At 35.9% G+C, this 21,569-nt stretch overlaps 1 protein-coding gene across 1 annotated transcript in view; it reads right to left on the bottom strand.

The window, feature by feature from the left end:
• Window positions 1-468: 468 nt before the first annotated feature.
• The window catches only part of LOC145691765 (uncharacterized), a 69,240-nt gene continuing 48,139 nt past the window's right edge, over window positions 469-21,569 (bottom strand). Inside the window, exons 3-4 of the mRNA XM_081767079.1 lie at window positions 6,543-6,628; window positions 469-648 (exon numbers count right to left, since the gene is read on the bottom strand). Of these exons, the coding sequence (XP_081623205.1) occupies window positions 556-648; window positions 6,543-6,628 (179 nt within the window). The 3' untranslated portion in view covers window positions 469-555. The remainder of the gene's footprint in view (window positions 649-6,542; window positions 6,629-21,569) is intronic.

Here is a 21,569-nt window from a genome sequence, read left to right as displayed (position 1 = left end):
ATATATTTCACTTACGAATTAGGTAATTAACAGTTGTACCTCTATGTAGATCAAAAATAAGACCTCAACGTATTTATTTTTTCAAGTTTACAATGTGAACAGCTAAATCCACTAATATTGATAGTTGATAGTTTTACAAAGAGATTGGACAAACAAAATAGTTAAGTTTTATATTACCTTATACTACTTGCACTCGAATTGTCATTTTTACAGTGGATGGGTCCAGCGATATGATTAAATCTTTGGTGCTGGCTGGTTTAGACACTGCTAGTAATACCTTAAGCTTCATTGTGTTTTATCTAACATTGCATCCTGAGGTCCAGAGAATTGTGCAGAAAGAAATATCTGATGTCATTGGAATGAATAATGCACCATCTTTTGATCTTCATGCCAAGAGGTAACCAACATTTTCATTTCAATATTTATTTCCAATAAGTGCAGAATGAATAAAAATCAATTTAATATTCATATTGGCTATTTATTGGCTATTCATATTGGATTGCAAAATATGCTTAAAACTATACTAATAATCTTCTCTGTTTATCTTAGGATGCCTTATACAGTTGCCACTATCCTTGAAGTACAGAGAATAATGCCTGCGGTACCAATTCTTCCAAGAACGGTTCTGGAGGATTTTGAACTGGAAAGCTACAAAATACCAAAGGTAACTGATTAATTTACTTTCGTACGAGTTAGGAATAATCAAGTAGTGATAGAACATATATATCTAAACGACACAAACTTCAGTAGTACGACAGTATTACGGTTTCGTAGTCAAGTTATTTGGATAGATTGGGGTTTACCTCCGTAAACCCACTGACACTGACGAGCCGCACATTACTATTACAACTGAAGATTAAGTTTTATTGTCCGCTCGTCTACACTAGTCTGGATTCGGATGATAACCATGTCTCCCATAGCCTCAGGGACAATGTACTAAATCTAAACTTAAAAAAAACTTTATCAATCAGTGGGTGTCGACAAAGTAAGTGCAAAGTCGTACTGTACTACCTCATGTACAGTCTGTCACGAAAGTAAATGTACATCTGTTTTTTGAAAATGAAATGAAATCTTTGAGTTTTACGTCCAACGTTTATGCCCGTTAGGCTAAAGGATACGGTGGTGATGAGTAACGAATAAAATGGTGGAATGAAGAAAGTGGGAGGAAATGGGAGAACCCCGAGAAAACCCACGCACACGGTGTTTGTCCACCACAAAGTTCACTTGGCGGGGGCTGGGATCGAACCCGGGATCCTAAGCACCAGAAGTGAACTCTCTACCACTGTGCCACCGGGGCTCCAACTAATTTTTTGAGTCTGGCATTCCCGCGCTCCATCCATGGCGAGTATGAGAATTAAATCAAACAAATGTTTACTGAGGGTTAAGCAGAAAAGTCTAATCTGAATAAGACATTGCAGAGGGGCATAAGCTGTGAATACAAATAGTACATAGTGTAAATAAAGGACGACACCGAAAGAGAAAGCCACAAAGCTGCTAAACGGAGAAAAACAGTAAAAATTGTGGAACTGGAAATATAAAATACAAATACCAGCAAATACGCCGATAAATAAACGTTTACCAAGCAATGATCTTGGTGTAGTGGTTAAGGTGTTCACTTACAAATGCAAAGGCGTCAGTTCGAATTCCCTGCAAGGAGATATTTTTAAAATTTGTGTTAAAAATGCATACAGCTCATAAGAGATGGTAAAAGAGGTGGTATTTAGTCTTTCGTGGCAAATATTATTGGCTAACTTTAATACTGATAATACTTTTTGTCTTTGCGTATTGTTTTTATTCTTCTCTTCATTTGGAAAGAAAAAAAATCCGAACAAATGCCACCAAAATTCCTCTTATTTTGAATGTAAACGCTATTAGTAATTAGTAAATAATAATAACACAGGGCTGCAAATTGAAAAAAAGTTCATGTTGTTTTTTGATTAATAGGTGAACTTAATTCTTTGTTCCTAGCTGATTACGAATAATGAATTCGTTTTTCCCTGTCACGTAAGGTTTTCTTACAAATCAATGTCAAAATTTGGGCCTTCTTCCGTATTCAATACTGCTATATTATACCTTATTTCTTATCTCCTAACAGACTAAAGAGCTTATTATGGTAAATAACTGAACATGTTTTGTTTAATGTGAATGCAGACAGACTCTACACACACAGATTACTACATATATACATATAATATGGAAATATATACATAAATATTTACGTTGTAAAATGGAAATCAACACAGTCACATAACATACTTATTTTTCACATCGTTTTAGCACACTTTCTCTTATAAGCTTTCCTAATTTTCTTGTGATTTTCTTCTGAAGTTTCTGTGCAGGAAGCGACAGTAGTCAGCCATCATGCTAACACTCCAAAGTGCCTGATACCTTTTCTCCATATCTCTCATGTCTTAGTGGAACCGTTCTCCTTGTTACTCACTTAATTTTCCGAGATTTGGTGGAAAGTAATCAAGATGAGAACTCAACTTGAGATTTATGTTGCAACACAGTTGTTGAAATTTAACTAACATATTCTCAACAACTTCTCTGTATTCAGCACTTTTTTGGTTCCCCAGGAAGTTCACCACCACGCTTTTAAATGCTATCCAAGCATCCCTTTCAGCATTAGTCATTGTTGCCTCGAAGTTTTTATCCTTCATTAACTTCCTCATGTCTGGGCCAACGAAGACACCTTCTTTCACTTTGGCAGATGAAAGTGAAGGAAATTTGTTGCATATGAACTTGAAATATTCGCCTTCCTTGTCGAGTGCCTTAACAAATTGTTTCATCAATCCTAATTTTATGTGAAGGGGAGGTAGCATAACTTTCTCAGGACTGACTAAATTTTGTTGAATGATGTTTTTTGATCCCGCGTTCAGCGTTTTCCGCAATGGACACTGTTTCCTTCCCCAGTAGTCATTTCGTGCCCTACTATCCCACTCGCAGATGTAACATGGTATTTTCGTATACCCACCTTGTTACCCATACAATGCTCAAAATCTTCAGATCTCCACACACCACACAACCATGTACGTCGTATTTAATTTTATTAAGAATAAATTGCACATTTTCGTATGTTTCTTTCAGTGACACAGAATGAGCAATAGGAACTGAGGTGAACTTATTTCCATTATATAACAGAACAAATTTTAAACTTGTTTTATTCGAGTCAATGAATAATCTCCAATCACTAGAAAGGCAAGGGAAATTTAACTTGATCAACAAACCTGACACATCAAAATAAACACGACAGAACCTTCTTTTGAGAAATACTGTACAAATTCTTTTTCCCGATATCTGTACCAGGAAAATGTTCCACAGGCCAGCAAGTTATTTTCATTAAGTCTGGATCAAAGAAGTTCAGCAGATTTATGTCTCTAACTAGATCATTGAGCTGGCGTTGAGTGAGTGGTATAGGGTCACGAGATCCGCTAGGGAGGTTGTAAACTTCATCTTCAATTTCACTATTTTCCACTGAATCACTGTACGAACTAGGATCATTACGGACTCAAGACTTGATGGAGGTGTCGGAACAGGCAAGTCTAGGCCGTGCAGCACAGGTCTCATTGCAGAAGGAATATTGGGATACACTATCTTTGTCTTGTTTCGAGTATTGTGTCCTACAATTTCACAGAAACAGAAGTAGCAATCGTCACTGTGGTTTTTGGGTTCTCTCCACTGCAGTGGTACTGCGAATGGCATAGATGACCGCTTTCCAGTGCTCCACTTCCGTAACGATTCCACACAAGATCTACACAGATTGTGTAGAGTCCACGATTTATCTTGATCTCCAAGTTCCATACGGAAGTATCCGAAATATGCCCTTCATACAAAATCTGTAACTTTCTGTTTCTGTTTGTGTGGAACAAATTCACCACAGATGTAACAAAATAAATCTGGTCTATTCTTACAACCACGAGATGCCATGGCAACACAGTATTCAAGAAACTACAAAAGAGAACTTGCCTAAGATATTAACATTTCATACCATTGAAGCACATCTAAGATTTGGGATAATTAAATATGAAATTTATTTGAAATGAGATAACAAGGTTTGATATAGAAATATTTTAAATATTCATGCAGGCGAAATTTTGGTTAATTTAATTAAATTAAACTTTCTTACATTTAAAACACATTCATTTTTATTACCGCCTGGATAATTTCACCACATACTTGTGACATCTAGCGTCAATCAGTTGAATTATGCTTAAACATGCATACCGCAATCAACATATATAAATCGTGAATTGTAAGAAATTCTTACGTGATATGAGAAAACTAGTGCCAGTTTCAGCATGTTCAAATACATATAAAACACCCAAAATTATAAAAACAACAGAACCTATGCGGCCCTGTGTAATTGAACGTTCCAACTTAGCTTCAGAAAGTTTAAAAAAATCAGGTGGAGTCGTTCAAACCCATACTCATGGTCATTAAAAATACAATCTCTATATGCCTTAAACTTCTCGGCTACCATTTCTAGGTTGAGTATTGGGAGGCTTGTGTTTAGGATAGGCTGGTCAATACGTTCTAGAAATAGGCCCAGATTAGCTCTGACTCAGCACGATTGCGAGAAGGGAGAAGGGTGCGTGGCACTTTTGATGATCATCGCCCTCTGAGCAAGAAACACTTTCAGTTAGAAAGTTCCTCTCTGTGTGTGTGTTTATCTATCTGTGTATATATACACAATGCTTTTCTAAATGCAATAACCACCGTAATTTTCAGCGGATTAAGTGAAAACCTGGAACAAATACTAACTGTTGAAATGTGTTGAATGAGTTCATTAGCCAGAATAATCAGATGAAAATATTCAAAATTGCGGCCCTTCAAACTCTTAAAAAGTTCCATGGTAACCAAAGACTGAATCTTTAGGCTATTATGTTACTCTGTATTTCAGAGCTCATTGAATTATGGTCTGTGTAGGTATTTTTGTAGTATAGCTTTTATAATTGTCTCTGCATATGCTAAAAATTAGTTTATTATATGCCTTGCTCTTGCGTGATATTCAGTTATATTTATTACAGTTATTTTTCCTAAAACATACGGTAGAATACTTTCTACATGAAACTTTTTGTGGTAGAGCGTTCACCTCTGGTGCGTGTGGTCCTGGGTTCGATTCCAAGTGAAATTTGTGGTAGACAAACACCGTGTGCATCGGTTTCCGCGCGGTTCTTCCGTTTCCTTTCACTTTGTTCATTTCACTATTTCATTCATTACTCATCATCACCATCTCCGTTAGCCTAACCGGCATAATCGTGGGACGTAAAACTTAAAGATTTCATTTCATTTTTTACATGAAACTTTAGTGGAACGCTCCATTTTAAAATTTTGATAGGTACAGAGATGTGTTTTGAAGGTACGGAATCCCTTACTCGAAATCTATACATTTAAATAAGTTTTGCCAAATTTTATAGCAACTTTAAAACTTATGGGTCCATGGTGTCCAACTTTGGTCAAGTCCCACTACCACCACCTTTTCTCTCGATATAAGTTATCGACATTTTACCTACAGAGGGCTCTGCCGTGGACCCATTTCTCCCCATGACAATGCCTTTTTATTCATTTTGCATTGAAATCGCTTATTTTTCTGAGTACTGTAAGTTCATACTGTCCAACATTGCCCCCATCACTCTACCATTTCCCGTCCTCTCGATATAAATTGTTAACATTTTCCTGTAACATGGCGTTTCAATCATTACGTTTGATGAAGAATTGAAGAAGATATTGCGTTGCCACAAACAACACTTTTTTGTAATTTATTATTATTATTAATAATAATAATAATAATAATAATAATAATAATAATAATAATAATAATAATAATAATAATAATTTACTTACCAGTAATGTTAACTACCACTATTTGCAATTCAATGTGTTACCAAAAAGCAAATCAAATAACGCTTCTTGCCATACACGCTCCCGAACTCGATATATATGATCTACAGTTCCCTGTGTTAGCGGAAAAGCACATTTATTATATTATTCTTTCAAATAATACGTTTCACAAGGCACTTCCCTTTCAATGCGTACCTTCATATCATCAATAACAATCGTCTTGTTCCGATAGAAAATATCCCCCTGCAAAAAAAAACCTGACATTAGCGAAACGGCGTGAGCCTTTTTGAGGTGATTAATCGGGTAGAAAATTTCAATACACACTTAAGCCATTTTCCTTCAGAATGACCACCCCGGGCCAAAATCCGTACTTGAAAGAATGAGAGAAGAGTACATATCTAACCTTCAAATTACAGACCTGTCCGCCGGGGAAATAATCCTGAAAAAAAAAGTGCGGAATATTTTCGCCGGTACTGTATTAAAAGGCTGCGTAGCGCACCCAGATAATGTATATGTATCACTCTCACTTTTAATATACAAAATTCAGGAAAAAATTCCGTTATTTTAGGAAGTTACTTAGCAATGACAACCCTACTATTTCAAATTAACAAGAATAAACAATTTATTATAAGTAAAGAAAAAAAATCCAAAACATAATAATACACAAAATAGTAACAATTGGATAATAATAAAAAACTTACAGTTCCTGATGGAAAACAGCCTAGAATACATTTTTTGTCAAAAGCGCCATTCCAAGATGGCCTACAGCAACCTCCAATTTTCTCATCTATAAGTAGACAAATTATGAATTAGCAAATTCATACACTTGCTCGTGTCTAAATATGTCAATCCTTAAATAATTTTAATTTTTTTTCAATTACATTTGATTATACTCACGGAAAGTTCCACTGACAATGTTTTCACCATTTTCCACAAAAACAATAATTAAATTTAACAAAGTGTAAGGAACAAATACTACGTACCTTAAACAGTGACCAACTGATGATCTACGTCAGTTGATCCATGGCTTCCATTCCGGGTTCGAAACCAACCAATCACAATCCGGATTTTAGATCACGAGGGCCTCGTCGTTTTACATTACCACCTGGTACAAGATCTTTGAATATATTTTCTCAATTCAGTACACACATGTTTGAGACCAGAAAGGTAGGATGGAAAGGGCAAAGGGAGAATAAGGTCGTATGTCTCCATAAAATACAAGATGGCGCCATCTACTACCTAATAAATCCATAATGATAAGTTAACTTATTATATATACATACATCACCCAAATCCACATTATATATTTGTGACAATCCATGTCGTCACACATTCCCCTCCGTAGATGAAAAATTTTACTCAAAGAAATTTTTCATTATTGCCCAATTTTTAATTAAATAAACAAATTAAATCATCTTAACCAGATTTCAGGACTACCTTACACATTTTTCAATCAAGATGAAATGAAATGATGATGGAAAAAAGTGTTAGTAGATGATTGATTGATTATGAAGGTGAACAATAACAAAACACACACACAAAACCAGTACACCCAATTCTCATTATGCTTTTCAATTTTCGCTGATGTTATTAACATTTCTTTGTTATCTATATATTTTTTGCCAATTTTGTATGGGTAACAACAATTTTACCATCTTCAGTCTTACATTGAAGTGTATTGGCAGTAGGCTTTGATAGTACCGTCATTGGCCCCCACCACTATGGCATCAATGACTTTATTACCTTATCTTTCAGAGAAGATTTTAACCGAGAAGTAACCAACACCCTGTCTCCGACAGCAAACGTGACTGGAAGCATCCGCTTATTAAACAACAGACGCCTGGTTTCCCATGCTTTATCCATATTAACGAAAGCTTGCTGCCATATTTGGGCATTGTTAGGACCCTCCAAATCCTCAGGTGTTATACACCACTTCACCATTGACGTATCTTCCGGTTCTCTCCCAAAAACAGACGAAGTGGACTAAACTTAAGCTCCGCATGTTCCGCAGCATTAAGACAAAATTGGAGCTCGTTCAGGAAACGCACCCACTTCTCCTGTTCACCATCGACATATGCCCGATGACTCAATTTAACCAGTCTCACATATTTCTCGACTGCGTTCCCTCCTGAAAAATACGGAGAACAGCGTACGTGCTTCATCCCATTACCAAACAAAAGTTGTCTGAACTAGGCCGATGAAAAACAGGGGCCCCGGTCCGTGGAAGTGGCTCTAATAAATCCATATTTACAGAAAATATCATATAACGCCTTAACTACTAACTTACTAGTAGCATCGCGTAACGGAACTAAATGTAGATATCGACTCGCGTTATCTAAACACAGAAGGACATACTGATACCCGAAACTAGAAGGCAACGACCCCGCTAAGTCCGCATAATAATGTGCGTTAATTTCCTTACAATATTCCGAAATTAGTTGTCCTTGCGGAAGAGTATTTCGTGCCTTTACTAATTGTCACTCATGGCACGAACGGACAAAGTCCCGCAATTCATTGAATATATTTGGCCAAGAAAAATATCTACAAATCTTTTTGTACACTTTCAATAAACCTAAGTGCCCGTCATTAGGCAATAAAGTATGATAATAACTTAGTAGTAGGGGTCACAATATACGCGGGACGAGTATTTTATAAGGCGACACCTTGACCTTGTTTTTATGTATAAAGTATCTCTCATTAACTTATATTGTTGAAGCTCTTCTCCATGGCTCTTTACCATCTCATAAATATCCTTAGTATCTGCCTCTGATTGTTGATACTGTTTAATATCCTCATGTGGTAGCGGCAAATTCCACAGACTATACATATACCGATCTGAGTCATTAAAAGGACAAGGATCAACATCTATATCATTCGGATTCATCTCATAAATCCTCGAAATAAAATCTACCTGATAGTTCTTATAATTCGAGACATGTACTGTTTTAAATCTGAACTCAAATAAGTTCTGCACAATGTTGGCATATCTTCCCAAGTTCTTAGGGTTTCGCAACATGTTAACCAAGGCACTATTATCCGTGAAAAATGTAAACTCCGATCACAAAAACGGGCGAAATCTCATTACCGCATTATAAATAGCAAGAAGTTCATGTTGAAAAATAGTGCGATTAAAATCAGCTGGTTTCAAAGTTTTACTGCATAATCTTGCTCATCCTTTTGTGACAATATAGCCGCTTGGCAATGTAAAGTTGCGTCAGTATGCAAGTAAAAGCGCTTACTCATGTCTGGAATTTGCAAAGTATTTTTTTTTTCAGCAAAAGCCTCTTTTATTTGCGCAAGACTCGCATCCTGTAACGGACCCCACTCAAACTTCACTTTCGGAGATCTTAATCGATTCATCGATTCTACGATACCTGCCTAATTAACGCAGAATTTAGCGTAGAAATTTAAAAATCCTAACATTTTACACAACCACGGCGATTTACAGGCGGACGTAGATCCTGTGTAGCTTGCAACCTATCTGGCAACATAGATATCTCACCATCTTTAATAAGAAACCCCAAAAATTCAGTTACTACTCCTCAAAAGTAAACATTTACCTCGTGAGATGGTTAAGCCCCTTTTCGCAAAACGCGATAAGACTTCTTCTAACAACTGATTATGTTCTTGAATTATAGAACCAAAAATCACAATGGCATCTGCATAGTATTCTACCCCGCGTCCACGTAGGTCTCCCAGGATATCATCCAGGGCCCTCATAAGTGATTGTACTCCCACACAGGTACCCATTGGGATTCGCAAATATACGTATAGTTTATTCTGTAAGGCGAATGTTGTGAGCTTACGGCTATCGGTAGTCAACTGTACCTGTAAAAAAGCTTTATTTCCATCGATCTTGCTTACATATTTAGCCTTAGCGAGCGAATTAATGCATTCCTCTATATTAGGACACGGCTAGCCGTCTCCACAAATGAGCCTATTCAGTTTAGAGTAGTTGACTACTAGTCTAGGTGATCCATCTTTATTACGCACTAGGAAGCATGGAGATCTATATTCAGACTTAGAAGGTTCTATCACATCATTTTCTAATAATTGTTCAATTAAGTTCGATAACTCTTGTTGCTGACTTTTCGAAAAAGGATATTGACGCTCCCGAACTACATCATCAGACTTTAATTGAATAGTGTATTCAAAGTCACTGATAGTACCAATTCGGTGGGTAATGACATTCGCATATTTATCTAATAAATATTCTACATACTGAACCAAATTAGGATCTTGTTTCACAATTTCCTCATCGATACCATTCAAAATCTTAATCTTTTCAACTGTACTAATTTCCCACTTATCGCTTTTACAATTATTAAATGCTAATAGTAACGGATCCCATTCCTGACCCAACACATCAGAAGAATTATAATTTCCATTACTATAACAAGACGTTACATCAATATTAACACATTGTTTTTCTCCCTCTATTGGCATACAACTAACAGAGCCACCTACATCCGCAACACTTTTTCGATTAGAATTACAGAGGAATTCTCTTTTAGTTCCGCAACCGAATGCTTATTGTTTCTCAGACCATTTACTGTTTTATGTTGTTTCTTCTTGAATGAATATTTTTTGTCAAACCTGTTCTTTTCCTCTCCATTACCAAGCATCTTCGGACCACCAGACCAAGTTCCAGTGTCGCTCTCCCTATCAGCAGTAGTTTCAGGAAAACTCGAGCGAGCGAAGACCAATTGCCTATTTACTCCACGTTTGTTCTTTCTTTTGCTCCAGGGCGTACCATCGGGACTAGAGAGATATTACAAAAATAGGCTAGCGGATGACCCTCCGTCGTCAGGACCCCTGGAATGACAAAAAGCCGCAGAAGAATTCGTTTGGAAAGATGAGGGGGAGGGGCAGTCAACAAGAGGGGTAGTAACATCGCCTTTGCTAAAAACAACCTTAGATTCATTAAAATCCACTAAAACTCCTTCCTGACGAAAACAGTCTAAGCCCATCAAAATGGAAATTCCAAATCTTTAAACAAAAACAGTTTCCATTTAAAGGTGTAATTATTCACCGTAAATGGAACCAAAACTGAAGGTCTCAACACCATGGACTCTTTATTTATAGTCTTTCCATTAAAGTACTCTTTATAATTTTTTGCACATTACTAGAGTTTTTAATTTTATTGAAGAGCTCCAAATTCAAAAGATTAGTCACACACCCACTATCTAAACAATTATTCACTGCAATCCCACATACGTTAACTTCAATACATCATCATCTTTTTTATTTAAACGATTTAAGTTCCTATTAGTCTTATTTAAAGAAGAAGAAAAGGTTTTCGAAGATTTATTTTCTGGGCATAGCCTCACTGGATGTAAACCCTGACATTTGTTACAGCTTATAGTTCTACGAGAATTCTTAAAGTCACTCCTACCGGAGCATCCGGAAACCCTGTTTGGGCCCTCACTTTATAAGTAAACTACTTCATATAAAGTTCATGATACCTATATTCACTAACTAGTTTATTAAGTTCATCTATAGTCTGGGGTTTTCTATGATAAAACAACCGCTCCCTTATGTTCGGAAGAACGCCACTGGTAATAAAACTAATCAGCTATTCGTCCCCACAACGCTACTTCAAAAGTTTATCAACAGTAGTTAAAGCTTTTAAATCATCGTTATTCTCTTGATGGCGATACATGTATTCTACTATTATTATCTGAATAGCACATTCTGATAATAAATTATGAAAAACAAAATCACGTGCAAAATCCCAGCCTTTACATGTATGTGGCACCTCGTTCAGAATTTCCTGCAGTGGGCCCGTAACTTTTCCACGCAATGAATACAAAACCGCAGAGAAAGGAAAACGCTCAATATTACAGAATTCATCAATCTTTTGAATAAATTGATACAATTTTAAGAGATTCGTACCATCACAATTCTCTAATGATTCCACGAATGATCGTAAAACTAAAAATGCTGATGACTGTTCTATCTTATTAAAACAGTTGTTTTGAGTCAATTCGGATAGAGGTTCAGCTCTAGCTTCATCGATCACCGAGCGAAGAGGTAAATGACCTGCCTTATTGCCAACTGTTTGTACACACACACTTCAACCGGCTGTGTGGTTGTATTATGAGGGCCTCTACCCTTACTTACTACAACACCCGAACAGACAGGTGCAGTCTTGCTGTTATCAGTTATGGCCAACAGCATTTCCTTAGCGTCACTTTCATTCATAGAAAATATTTTTGATTGCTTTTCGTCTATAGTCATATTCAAAAACGCATTAACATCATCAGGAATTTCGTCTACAAACTCTTCTTCAGTAAAGAAACTAGGTTCACCACCTACAGCCATTTTTCTATTTTGGATACGGTTCTATACTTATACATCAAACAGCATGGGTTCGACCCCGGAACCAATTCCTTGAACTGCCCTACAAAGACTTTCTCCAAGGTACCGTACCCAATTAATTTATACGAGCAAATAATTACATACACAGCCCTAACTTTATATGACATTAACATGAAAAGTAAACAACCGAATTTAAATTTAAATTTTATAAGTAAGAGAAATTCAAGCGAGTTGGTCACTGTTCTGTTACGAAAAACCTTCCTTTTCTTTCAGAATGGCCACACCGGGCCAAAATCCGTTCTTGTAAGACTGAGAGAAGAGCACATATCTAACCTTCAAATTACAGACCTGCCCGCCGGGGAAATAATCCTGAAAAAAAAAGTGCGGAGAGTTTTCGCCGGTACTGTATTAAAAGGCCCCGTAGTGCACCTTGATAATATATATGTATCACTTTCAGTTTTAATATACAAAATTCAAGAAAAAATCCGTTATTTTAGGAAGTTACTTAGCAATGACAACCCTACTATTTCAAATTAACAAGGATAAACAATTTATTATAAAAAGAGAAAGAATAAAAAAATAAAAAATTAATACACAAAATATTAACAATTGGATAATAATAAAAAACCTACAGTTCCTGATGGAAAGCAGCCTAGAATACATTTTTTTGTCAAAAGCGCCATTCCAAGATGGCCTACACCAACCTTCAATTTTCTCAGCTATAAGTAGTCAAATTTTCAATTAGCTAATTCATACACTTGCTCGTGTCTAAATATGTCAATCCTTAAATAATTGTTTTTCAAATACATTTGAGTATACTCACGGAAAATTCCACTGACAATTTTTTCACCATTTTCCACAAAAAATAATAATTAAATTTAACAAAGTGTAAAGAACAAATACTACGTACCTTAAACAGTGACCAACTGATGATCTACGTCAGTTGATCCATGGCTTCTATTCCGGGTTCTAAACCAACCAATCACAATCCGGATTTTAGATCACGAGGGCCTCGTCGTTTTACATTACCACCTGGTACCAGATCTTCGAATATATTTTCTCAATTCACTACAAACCTGTTTGAGACCAGAAAGGTAGGATGGAAAGGGCAAAGGGAGAATAAGGTCGTATGTCTCCATAAAATAAAAGATGGCTTCATCTACTTCCTAATAAATCCATAATGATAAGTTACCTTTTTATATATACATTAGGGTGGTCCTTATTTATATGGGCAAAAAGAATTTAGGAATTTCCTTGGACTCACTCCCTAAAATGGTTCCATATGGGACAAAATTTAGCCAGGAGAAAAATTAGATCCATTGAATAATTTTAAATGGTGCCCCAAACGACCTAAAATTTTGAATGCGTTTACAATATATAGTAAATGGGGAAAATCTGGAATAAACTCTTATAATTTACAATTGGCTTAAGGGAATGGAAATTTATCTTGGATAATGGAACTAGAGGAAATGACCAACCTAATTTTGTTAAGCATTATTATGGCTGCCATCTTGAAGTCCGCCATCTTGAATTCAGTTCAAAATTTTGAAATAGGAAGAGGGTCATGTTATATATCATTTTGAGGTGCGTTTTCCCAGAAGCACAAATCTCGTATTATTTTCAAGCTACCAATAATCTTGTAAGAGCTATTACGTGTGAAAAACGAAATGCTTCGATATAATGTTATTTTATTGTAGTTATGGACAGCAGATTTGTAAGAATTTCGGAAGTATTTTACATAAACTGGAAACAAACTGCTAGAGGAATTTAAATCTTTGTTACCCCATGAACTACCAATAAGTTTTTCCATCAAGATGATTCATAGACCATTATGAGGAAAAAGAAAAAATATAACATAGAAGAAATGTATATCCTTTATTTATGTAGTACTGTAGTTTTGGGATAAGTTTTCAATAGGTTTTCAATCTTATATACTAGACAGTTCACTTTTGTCACATCTAGGAAAAGATTATCTACGAGAATTCACTATGTGCAAAATAAACTTTTTCTGATACTCATTTTTCGTAAAAACGATGTTGTAATTTTCTGTTAGTTTCACTCCCCTTTCTGCTGCATCGTTTATTACGGAGATGAATTTAACTATTGTCTTTCCTTGAAGATAGTCATTGTTATCTGACCATGAAATCGGATCACACTCAAGAAACCCTTTGGGTATTTTAAATCTCACGAGAAAAAAAAACTAAATTTGAATTCACTGATTTCTCTTTTCAAAAGAATTTTTATGATATTATCCTTGCGTCAAGCCTCTTTGCTGTTTCATTGTTTTTCCTTACAGTTTTAATTCTTTCAACCAATTTTTGTTTTTCCGCTACGTTAACTTCATCATCAAAAAACTCCAATGCTACGTATTCCTCCTTCAGGTACCAGAGATGCCGAGAAAATTTAGAAAGAACCACTTCAGATAATTCATTACCTATTTGCCTATAACTGTACAAAGCTTTCAAAAATTGCCGGTCTTTAATGGTGAATTTGATACTTGATCACATATAAATCAAGCTTGGGCATATAGTCTTATCAGAAAAATTCATGCTCTCCGAAGACCCGTTTCTATTTGCTTCGTTAAACGAAAATGTTGGCGAAAGAGAAATATTTTTAAACAGTATATTGCTTTTCCCATCTACCTTGCATGGTGAATTGCTCCAGGCAAACGAAAGAAAACTCTTCGAGATATACCATCCTAGAGTGTCAGTTCTAAAAATTTACTGTAATCTTCTCTGCCGTGTCCTGCTTCTACAAGTTTGATAGCAAAATTCAATACTTCATTTCTTACATCTGAAATGTTGTTCCTTACGTCATTATCATCATCAATTCTGGAATAAAGTTAGTACAATCTATTATAGACCAATCGTTCTGAAAATGCTTAAATAGGGGGACGTCCGGTCCAGATGCAAACGAAACACAACACTTGTCAAATACACACTTTAAAACCAATTCATAAATGTAGTGTCTACAAGGAAGGTTTAGAAGATCATTTTGGAGCATCTGCTCTAGCAGAATGAAAGCACCGTGCACATGACACATATTGCAGGGAATAGTGTGACAACAAACTGCCTGGACGAACTTTACCAAGTTTCATTCTTCAAGCTAATGAACTGTAGTAGAAATAATATGTTCGTTCTCCTCTTCATGATGACAAACTGAGAACACCAATTAGCCTCTCATGAGCATCTCCTGTAATAAATATTGATAACCCGTCGATAGTCTCTCTACCAGTCAAATTCGGCAGTAATTTTCCGTCTCATTGCACAACTAACGCACTTGATGCACTCCGAAATTGTTTTTGTGGTCTTATGCAACTTCGCTACGGAGTTTCTCAGCATCGATGCATATTTATTACTAGTTCCTTTACATTATGGCCTAATGTTTCTGCCGTCGCTGTCAGAATATGTATTCTCGTTCTATCAGTGGACTTGTATCGATCAAGAGCAGCTACCTGTCTTCGAGTTTTAAAATTAGTTTTTCCCCTTTTACATCTCTTGCAGGCTGCGGCACACACAGGCACATATTTACATTTTATCTTACATACTCAACTGGGTTTTCATCTTCATTTCTTGAAATGCTTACCTCCGTGTATTTTGGTGTAAAATTCATACAAATAATTTTCAGAAGTGCATTTTTCTTTTGCGTTCCTCTTTCTAATGAAGCCGTACATATCCCTCTTGTTCTTTCCGAGCCAAACTCATGTCTTTACATTTAGTTGTGTAAGTTATTACTTGTGAAAAAGAGAAATATTTACAACGGTAATCTTCTTAGACGACTAAAGCTATCTTTAAAATAGTGCCAGATTTTGTATTTCTGGTGAAACGCCACCTCAAAACGATATGTCACATGACCCTCTTCCTATTTTAAAATTTTGATCTGAATCCAAGATTGCGGACTTCAAGGTGGCCGCTGTGACAATACTATACAACATTAGGTGTGTTTCTTCCTCTAGTTCCATTATCCAGGGTATTTTTGCGTTCCCTTAAGCCGTTTCCAAATTACAAGATTTTATTCTAGATTTTTCCCATATATTATGTACTGTAATCGGATTCAAAATTTTAGGTCGCTTGGGACACCATTTAATATTATTCAATGAAGTTAATTTTTCTCTTTCCTTAATTCTAATTTTTCATATGGAACCATTTTAGGGGGTGAGTCCAAAGAAATTAGGAAATCAAAAATTAAGGACCACCCTAATATACATACATCACCCAAATCCACATTATATATTTGTGACAATCCATGTCGTCACAAGAGGATAACTCGCCACACACAAATATTTCAGTAGAAGAGGAAAAGCCACTCAAACAATGTGAATGCCCTTTCAAGTGCGAAATGTGGTTACCATGGAACTTTTTAAGAGTTTGAAGGGCCGCCATTCTGAACATTTTCATCTGATTATTCTGGCTAGGAACTCATTCAAGACATTTCAACAATTAATGTTTGTGCCAAGTTTGGACTCAATCCGCTGAAAATTACGGTGGTTATCGGCTGAAAATTTTGGCATTCACAAAAGCATTGTGTATGTATACAGATAGATAGATAGATACACACAGAGAGAGAGAAATTTCGAACTAAAAGTATTTCTTGGCTCAGAGGGTGATGATCGGCAAAAGTCTCTCGCACCCTTCTCCTTTCTCGCACTCGTGCTGAGTCAGAGCTAAACCGGGCCTCTTTCTAAAACGTATTGACCAGCATAACCTATACACCAGCCTCCTAGTATTCAACTTAGAAATCGTAGTCGAGAGGATTAAGGCATGTAGAGATTGTATTTTAATGACTATGAGTATGGGTTCAAACCAATCCACCTCCATTTTTTATTTTTGCTGCTAAGTTGGAACGTTCATTTTTTATTCTTTACTAATTGCAAATGGCGTTTACATACAAAATAGGACGATTTTGGTGGTATTTGTTCGGATATTTTTTCTTTCGAAATGAAGAGAAGAATAAAAGCAATACGCAAAGGCAAAAAAGTATTATCAGTATTAAGGATTATCAATAATAATTGCTACGAACGACTAAATACCACCTATTTTACCATCTCTTATGAGCTGTATGCATTATTAACACAAATTTTAAAAAGACTCTTTCAGGGAATTCGAACTGACGCTCTTTCCATTTTTAAGCCAGCACCTTAACCACTACACCTAAATCACTGCTTGATAAACGTTTGCTTGTCGACATTTTTGCTGGAATTTTTATATTATGTTTCCACTTCCACAATTTTTACTGTTTTTTCTCCGTTTAGCATCTGTTTGTAGCTTTCTCTTTCGGTGTCGTCCTTTATTTACACTATACACTATTGATGTTCACAGCTTGTGCCCCTCTGCAATGCCATATTTAGATTAAACTTTTCTTCTTGCCGCTCAGTAAACATATGATTGATTTAATTCTCATATTCTTCATTCATGGAGCCCAGCAATGCCAGACTCTAAAGAAAGGTATACATACGAAAGGCTGTTTAAAGAATGAATTGTAATACTTACTTTACACGTATAAAAACATATACCATATACCAAAAAGACTGAGAGATATGACGATAGCTGTTTTAAGGCGAACACTTTCGAAGTCCAACTTCGGGTATCTTCCGAAAACAGTAAACTAAAGCTGTTGTTTCGAACCTCAAAGCCAAACTTAGCAATCGGGAAAAAATATACAGATATGTTTTTCCTTCTGTTAAATATAATGCGACAGGTTGAAATGGTATTAAGTGTAGAAAAAAGTAACATTGATTGAAATACTTAATGATACAACATTTCGAAACTATGTATACTCCCTATTCACACTCTCGTTTCATCATTGTGCTTTTCATAAGAAAAACAGCATTTACGTATAAGCTCAGTTATATTTCAGAAGCAGCTTCCCAAAAGCAGGCATATTAGCTCAGTGGTACACCCCCAAGCGTTTAAATCGTGAGATCGTTACCTTCTCAGGTGAGATCCTTTTATGATATTCTACTTTCCTCAAAGCATCAGTTGTATAATCAGTTGAATATATATATTCATATCATCAGTTGCATATATATATATATATCAGTTGAATATATATATATATATATATATATATATATATATATATATATATATATTGTGGCAGTATCCGTTTTTAAATTGAAAGATTATGTATAATAATTTTATTTTATCAATCAATGTTTATTTGTTTTGCGAAGATCGCGTTTTATGAAAATAATTAGGTGAAGGTGAATAATGGTTACGAGTTGAGTTTAATGCAAGCTGAGGAAAAGTTATTATTTAATGGTCAGCGAAATTATGTAAATAAAATGTTTCATTGAGAGTCTGCCAATGCAGGAAGACAATGCATGCAATGCGTCAATTCCTACATAGGCTAAATTCTGTAAATTATGAAAAGAGAGATTTTAAGCTTTTGTGAACATTTCACACATTCACGGATATGAGGAAATTGCTTAGAATCGGGAAATCGGAGTGTGTCGAGAGTTGCAGTTTTTGAGTCTTGACACAAGGAAAGAATTCGTTCTTCCAAGTGAAAGGAGGTCACACGTGCCGTCCAGCAGACGACAGGAGAAAATTCTAGAAGGACCAAGTTGAACAAAACCAGGAGACGGGAGGTCTTCAGGAGGGAGTCTTGAGCAGAGAAGATCAGTCTTAGGCGGACAAGATCGGTCTTTGAGTGATCAGTCAAAGTGATCAGTTGGAGCGACAGAGAGCGAGACAGTCAACCGACAGTCAACTTAGGATCCAGTATTCTATCTACGGAGATCGTCGATTCGTCTTTAGCATTTGGGAGTAAACCAGACTCAATGCTCATCTACAGCAACCATTCATAAGAAGTATCAACTTGGCGATACTGGATAAAACACCTAGGTCATCAGCGAGCGTCATCTGAAGAGATAAGGTATGTGTTACTCCTATTCAGGGCTCAAATGCTCAATACTCGATAGGCGATACTCGACTGGCAAAGTTTCCGATTATCCGTAATCACATCACACTACTTACATTCACAATTTTTATCTAAGAGAAATATAATTGTTATTGAATGTTTGAAGTAAATGATTTATTACCAGAATTAATCCCCGATTGGTATTTGTAAATTTAGTTAACCTCTCGCACATGTATATGAGATCATTCCCACTCATTCTAGATGGTGAGTGGAAGGCGTTCAGTATCACTCAATTAGCATCCCCAAATTAGGCACAGAGTGACTGGGTTGTCATGGTGGAGATGCTTAGGGTTCGATGCCCGGCGAAGGTAATTTGTAATAAGAAATAATTAAGTCCCTCCCTACCCTCCCTTTCATGGTGGAGATACTTATGGTTCGAGTCCCGGTGCAGCTACTTTATGCGATTAATTAAGTCCCTCCCAACCCACCCTTTTTGAATTATGCTTTTTATGTTATATTAGTAGATAAATCCCACCCTTCCCACCCTGTTTACGATGAAGTTTAATATTATGAATATCTAAATTATTTTCTCAAATTAGCAATTATAGTTTTAAAGTGTTTAGTTATAAGGTATTAGTCATCAGTAGGATTTTATGAAACGTGATTATAATTTTAAGCAATAAGAAGAAATTTCAACCGACCCACCTTACCAATTAATTATAGATGCTCGAAGTATAAGTATTAGATGAATAATAATAATTGAAGTGATTAGTATTTAAATGAGTGACGATACAATTCGTACTAGAGCACAAAGAGCTGGAAGAGGGGTACAAGTCGGAAGTTTATTCAATATTGCTACCTCAAGTAGAAAAAAGCAAGTTAAAGTTACAGATCAAGAAAGTGTTAAACCTAGTTTAAAATTAGGACCTGTAGAAAATTTTCCGTCAAGTCCTGTAGCGAAGTCGTACACAGAAGATTTTGAGTCTATCTTTCCGTTCGAAAGTAGCGTTATAAGTAATAAACAGTCCAGTAGTTCGCAAGAAAACAAGATGACGACCAGTGTAATGTTTTATTCGGACGTTAATAAACTCCCAAAGTTTGATTTAAAAATCGATAATGACATTGTAGGATTTTTCGATGAGTTTGACGACGCGTGTCAAATAGCAGGCGTGAGCGAAGACAAAAGAAAGGAACTGTTGCCAAGCGTGTTTACGGGAAATGGCAGGCAGTGGATCAAAGTATTTTTGAAGAGACGAAATATCAGTGACATAGGTTATAAAGAATTACAAAAGAGTATTATAGATGAATTTACAAGAACGAATGTTACGTTAGACATAGAAGAAAGGATAAGGGGTTACATCTCGAGGATGAACCCATTATAAATTACGTCTATGACATGTTGGTACTATGTAAAAGGTTAGATTCTAGCATGGACGATAAAAAGAAGATCGGAATCATAGTAGGTGGCCTTCAGCCATATTTTATGGAGAAAGTGGGGACTATATCGTATTCCACGATAGACAAGTTCGTTGAAGATCTCCAGAAAATTGAAAAGAATAAATGTAAAGTAGGCAAACGTGTTAAAAGAGAAAATGGAAAGGTTACAGTAAAAGATCTACTTAAGAAAATGCCTGAACAAGTAGAAGAGGAGGATAGTGACATTGAAGTAGACAAATTATTATTGAAGAAAGAAATTAGGAATAGGGACGAAGTCAAAATAAAACAGGAACCACAGAGTATCACCCAATTAGGTGAGTTAGAGAAAAAGATAGAAAAGTTGCAGATTACGTTAGCGACAAAGTTTCAAGAACAGGATGATAGAGAGGATAGACGTGATAGGGAGTCGAAACAACAGAAGAATGGAAATAATTTTAGAGGAAACAAGAATTTTAGGAATAAAGGACGAAATTTTTATAGGAATAACGGTAATAGAGGTTGGAACCGTGATAATGGTAACTTCCATACGAATAGAGGTAATAATGAATATAATAACAGAAGAGGATATAGGAATAACAATTGTCGTGGTAATCGTGGTGGAAGAAGGACAAATTATTGGCAACAACGAGGAAATAATTGTTGTGGTAGTAGTTCTAATTGTCCATCATGGTGTCAAAATCATGGTCAAATTAGTGGTCAAGTACAATACGTACCGGTTGTACCAAATCAGATTAATGGGACAACATATTATCAGGCTTCGAACGCAAATAATTTAAACTAAGTAATACTGTAAATGACAGAGGTGCATTTACAGGTAGTAAATCGAAGATTAGAGAAATTGTAGCCTCTGCATTAACCGAAAATAATATGTTGTACGTACCGATAGAGGTCGACGGGAGAAATCATAAGGCGTTAATCGATACAGGTTCCCAAATATCAATAGTGAATGAAAAGCTAGTTCCACCAAGCGCAAAAGTAATTTCTAAACCAACACGAATTCGTGGTAGAACGACAGCATGTATTATTCGGCATGCGTGTATTATTCTTTACCTGCACCATTTAGATATTTTAATCAAAGGTGTTATAAACTAGCCAACTATTTAATTATT

Source organism: Thermobia domestica, chromosome 8, assembly GCF_964235325.1.
Source record: "Thermobia domestica chromosome 8, izTheDome1.hap1.1, whole genome shotgun sequence".
NCBI lineage: Eukaryota > Metazoa > Arthropoda > Insecta > Zygentoma > Lepismatidae > Thermobia > Thermobia domestica.
This window is presented reverse-complemented; position numbering and strand designations above follow the sequence as displayed.